This window comes from Panicum virgatum, unplaced genomic scaffold (assembly GCF_016808335.1).
Source record: "Panicum virgatum strain AP13 unplaced genomic scaffold, P.virgatum_v5 scaffold_3273, whole genome shotgun sequence".
Classification (NCBI taxonomy): Eukaryota; Viridiplantae; Streptophyta; class Magnoliopsida; order Poales; family Poaceae; genus Panicum; species Panicum virgatum.
In genome coordinates, this window is record NW_024376317.1 from 7,501 (window position 1) to 11,892 (window position 4,392).

General features: G+C 41.4%; 1 protein-coding gene across 1 annotated transcript in view; it reads right to left on the minus strand.

Annotated features, from left to right (window-relative positions):
* The window catches only part of LOC120694115 (ATP synthase protein MI25), a 6,942-nt gene extending 3,203 nt beyond the window's left edge, over positions 1–3,739 (minus strand). Inside the window, exon 1 of the mRNA XM_039977286.1 lies at positions 1–3,739. This exon is cut by the window's left edge and continues 3,203 nt beyond it. Within this exon, the coding sequence (XP_039833220.1) occupies positions 2,662–3,282 (621 nt within the window). The 5' untranslated portion in view covers positions 3,283–3,739 and the 3' untranslated portion in view covers positions 1–2,661.
* Positions 3,740–4,392: the final 653 nt, after the last annotated feature.

Here is a 4,392-nt window from a genome sequence, read left to right on the forward strand (position 1 = left end):
CTTAGGGGAATAGCCGCTCTTTTATCAGAAGCGAGATTACCGGTCTGTCTCCTTAATAAAGAGTCGAGGAATAGGAGGAGAATCCACTGGCACTCTTAGCAAGAAGGAGCTCCCCGAACAGTCATGCACCTAGGAACGAATGTTCTTGTGGAGCCTGTCGAAAATCCTCTTTATGTGATACCGACGCGTATTTGCTACTTTGTTGCTTATGATGATCCGCGCGGTCGACAATAACGAAGTGCTGACTGGTACGTTCTAGGTGGAGTTTCTCTTGAGTGTTGTTTTGCTTTTTCTATAAACATTGCTATCGCTTTGTTTTTGAATTAGTGTTCCCGGGTTTCATTATTAGATCTTATCTTATTGGATTTGTTGTGAGCGCTGGTCCTATGGGTCCAATAGAAGTAAGTAGATGGAGAGATCAGCCACAAACGATTTTCTTTCTAGTTTTGTCGTATCACATGTTGATGACTTTGTGAAGTATTGATCAGTGAACCATTGCGGGCGGGTAGCGAGAAAGCATTATCTATGTCAAATCTTTGTCTCAAACCAGCAAGATGTGGTGGAGAATGCGCGTTAGCGCAACGGCTTTCGCGCTAGTTGCTCAATCCGTTGCTTGTTTGGAGAGAGTACCATTATGGTGTAATGTAGAGTGTGTAAGCAATCATAGGCGACTCTCGAGAGAGCTGTCTGCTTCACACGGCCATGCTCCATTGCTTACTCCTAGAGCGGTATCTTTTGAAAAAGAACTAAACTGCTGAATTCAATCATGTCAATGCAATTGCGAGTTTTATCCCTCGTAGAATTCCCGTACCCCAGGCTTGTACTGATTCGCACCATACTGTAACCCCCGGTACCTGTGTGAGAGTATCATCCACAACGAAAGAGCCGAGGCTGTTTGGAAGGATCTCAATGAGCGCTTCTCCCATGGAAAGATCACAAAGATCTATAAATAAAGCCGGGCAACTTCAACAAGAGCAATTCTCGGTTAGCTCTTCTTTCACAAAACGCAAATCCTTTTGGTATGAACTTATCCTTCGTACTCTCTTCTGTCCGTTTTCACTCCTTTTAGCTGCTGGAGCTGTTTAGCTTCCTTCCATGCGCTTGGCATAGGCTACGTCAAAACGGAGATACCTGGGATCATCAGGAGAGGAACCTATACTTTTTACATTTATTCGTTGGAAGGAACAGGGAAAAAGCGAATATGGGTGTCTCCGCTTTTCAACAACTCATAGAAAGTGTAGTTTTCGTTATTCATGGAAAAAGTACTTTTTGTGAATATCATATTTAGTACGATTTCTTTATAAAGAAACGATTGGTTCGGAGCTGGGCATATTCACTTAATAGAAAGAGAAAGAGCATAGATAAACGTTTATAACAAAAGAAAGAGATACCTGGACAAAGAGACATGCTTTGCCCTCCCGGATGGATGAATCGGTGAACTGAGAGATAAACAAGAGTTTCCATTATTAACGTTATGATATTATCGATATCTGCTTTTGTGTGCACAGCTTCGTACACAATTTTATTAGAACTCCAAACCAAATCCTATCGGTAAGTTTTGAAATCTACATATTTTCCAAGAAAAAGAAAGCGGCGGAGCTGCTATAGACGCTTTGATTGGCTGGAGACAGAGATCTCTCAAGTGTGCAGTGATAGATCTTTAGAGATAGCCATACTGATGAAGTCGGCCCAAGCAATGCCCAAAGAATCCCATTTCTTTCTTGGTTGGACTAACCCAACCGGCAATTTCCGTCTTTCTGAATTGGGATAGTCAGATTCAGTCTTTCTTTCGTATCAAAGTCAGTTCTTTCCTTGATTCTTTCTTTTCGTGCATGACCTTTCTCGAACTTTCGAAAAATGATAGAATTGACTTTTCCGCAGCCACTATTTGGACTTCTCCTTTTAAGCTAAGCAATTATGAACGGAACGGGCAAGAGTGATCTTCAAAAGCCCAGGTTGGCTTTCCCACTTCCAAATCCGTAATAGTAAAGTAAGAGTAAGGTGCGGATAGCGGACAATTTCCATAATAGATAGCTAAAGTGCTTAATCCTGAGAAGATGGGAGACGTCGATTGTTAGAGTACTCTTGACAAGTGCATTTCTCAAATTCTAAAAGATTGAAAGCATGCCTGCCTGTTTGTTCTTTTCAGTTCCAATCAACCTTCTTTTTCTTTTTGAATCCAAGCAAGAGGATGCGCGTTAGCGCAACGGCTTTCGCGCTAGTTGCTCAATCCGTTGCTTGTTTGGTAAGATTACCGAAATTGGATTTCCTATGCTTGCTAGATTGATAAGCCAGAGAGGTAGTCGGGGAATTGGTAGTCAGGGTCGGAAAATCATCTGCTTGTAAATTATTTTTGTAAAAAAAAGTAGTACTCGTCCCGGAATAGGCGTTATGACAAAGAACAAGAAGAAAAAGGGGATGTTTTGTTAATGGGAACAAGGAACTGTTTATAGCTGTCGCGATATAAATAACTATACTCATCCGAGCCGCAGGAACATGTACATACGAAATACGAGAATTTCCACCTTGTTGAAGATCTGGTGGTGCTACCCGAAGACTTAAATGAATAGCCATCGCTGTTAAGAACAACCGATGCCTTATGTGTATTGGATCCGCTCTTCTGTTAGCATGAACACATGAATGAGATTCTATTCCTCTTCCTTATTCAGCCATAATATCACCCCCCACCCTCACCTTTCTTAGGACTATCAAGCCTTCTCGAATTAGGTCTATGGGTACGAAGGCCTCTCGAATTTTTTCTACGGTAGAAGCTTTGAACGTAGACCCGGATACAAATCTTTCACTCACTGAAAAGTGAAAACCTGTGACTATATCGTCCTGAAGACGGATGCGACGGGAAGAAGTGGCATTTAGAAGTGTTGCTGACTTTACATTTAGGTTTCGGCATAACAAAGCTTGCACTGTCTTTTCGCACTTAGGCGCACAGCGTGCCGTTGGTAATGATTCTACTACGGTGCTGCAAATTCGCAAGCTGATCCTAAGTAATCGTTGTTGTTCATTGGATTCCTCCGGAATGACTTCGTTAGGATTGAAGAATTGCTGCAATTCTTCCTGAATAGACTCGATTCTCCCGTCGAGAGTTTCTTTGAAAGTCTTACCTAAACTCTTCCGACTGAATATGAGAAAGCCTATAAAACAACGAGCTACTATCATTTCTTCATTATAGATTGAGATCTTCTTCGGACTTGATGCACAAATAGATGGAATAGCAGCAAATAGCATATTTCTATCCTTCATATCCGTTGAACTCAATCTCATCATAGGGTAACTACATCTTTTGAAGCTCTGCTCCCGAAAAGAGAAAGGAGACTGAGATAGGGGTTGTCCTTGGTTTTTCCAAGGAAAGCCTTCTTTTCTTTTGAGAACGTAAACATGAACGGAAGTAGCGTAGGACACCCACACTCGAAGAAATGGATCGATAAGAACAAACCGAACCTACACAGACAGAGAGATATTGACTTTTTTCACATCTGTAACTACTTCACATTTATTTATTTTGGAATTTCTCATTTCATTTAGGATTCCCCCTCGGGGAAATGGAAAAGTCCTTGAGGCTTGGCGGCCCCGGTCATCAGAATATTAGCAAAACAAATTGCAAATTTTGCAATGTCCAACATTGAGTCAGGCCATGGTTGATCTGTCACCAATGACTCCTCAATGTCTAGTGTTTTTGTTAATAGAGGATTCTTAATAAGAATTTTATTGAGACTTGAAAGGATCTCACTATGATCAAATTGTGAGAACGTGAAATCTGCATCTACCAGACATCCGCGCTGACAAAAAAGTTTATAGTTCGAAATCACATGAAAAGTAGTTTCTCTAGTGTCATCCTTTAGAGGCCGCATCGCCCACCAAAATTGACATCCGACACCTTCCGTAAATTTCATGATAATTCGAACTCGATTTCCAAATCCTTCTGCAAATATATCACAATAAATCTTCGGACGCTGGAGGAATTTTATGCAATTCAATAGGCTTTGTTGCATTGGATTTGGACATGCAGAATCAACCAATGGTGGAGCCTTTGGACATTTTGTCTGTGAAAACAGCTCCCAAACCTCCCACCAGGTTGTAGGCAGGGAACTGCTGCCACTTGATTCACCGGAGCCTAATCCAATGCAATCATTGTCTTCATTCACGAAATTAATCACATAATGGAAACTACAATCTGCGGGCAGTAAACCCATATATTTGAGAATTTCGCTACTTAGCCATCTTTTTCTATCTTTTTGAGCTTTCGCTAGAGATTTAAGCATACATTTAAACAGAAAATCTTCCCCAGCCGAACGACTACTAAATGCTCGGCTAAGTGCTCTCCCCTTTAGGCTTTGTATCATTCTATCTCTCGTCATCACTCGATCAAACCCGAGA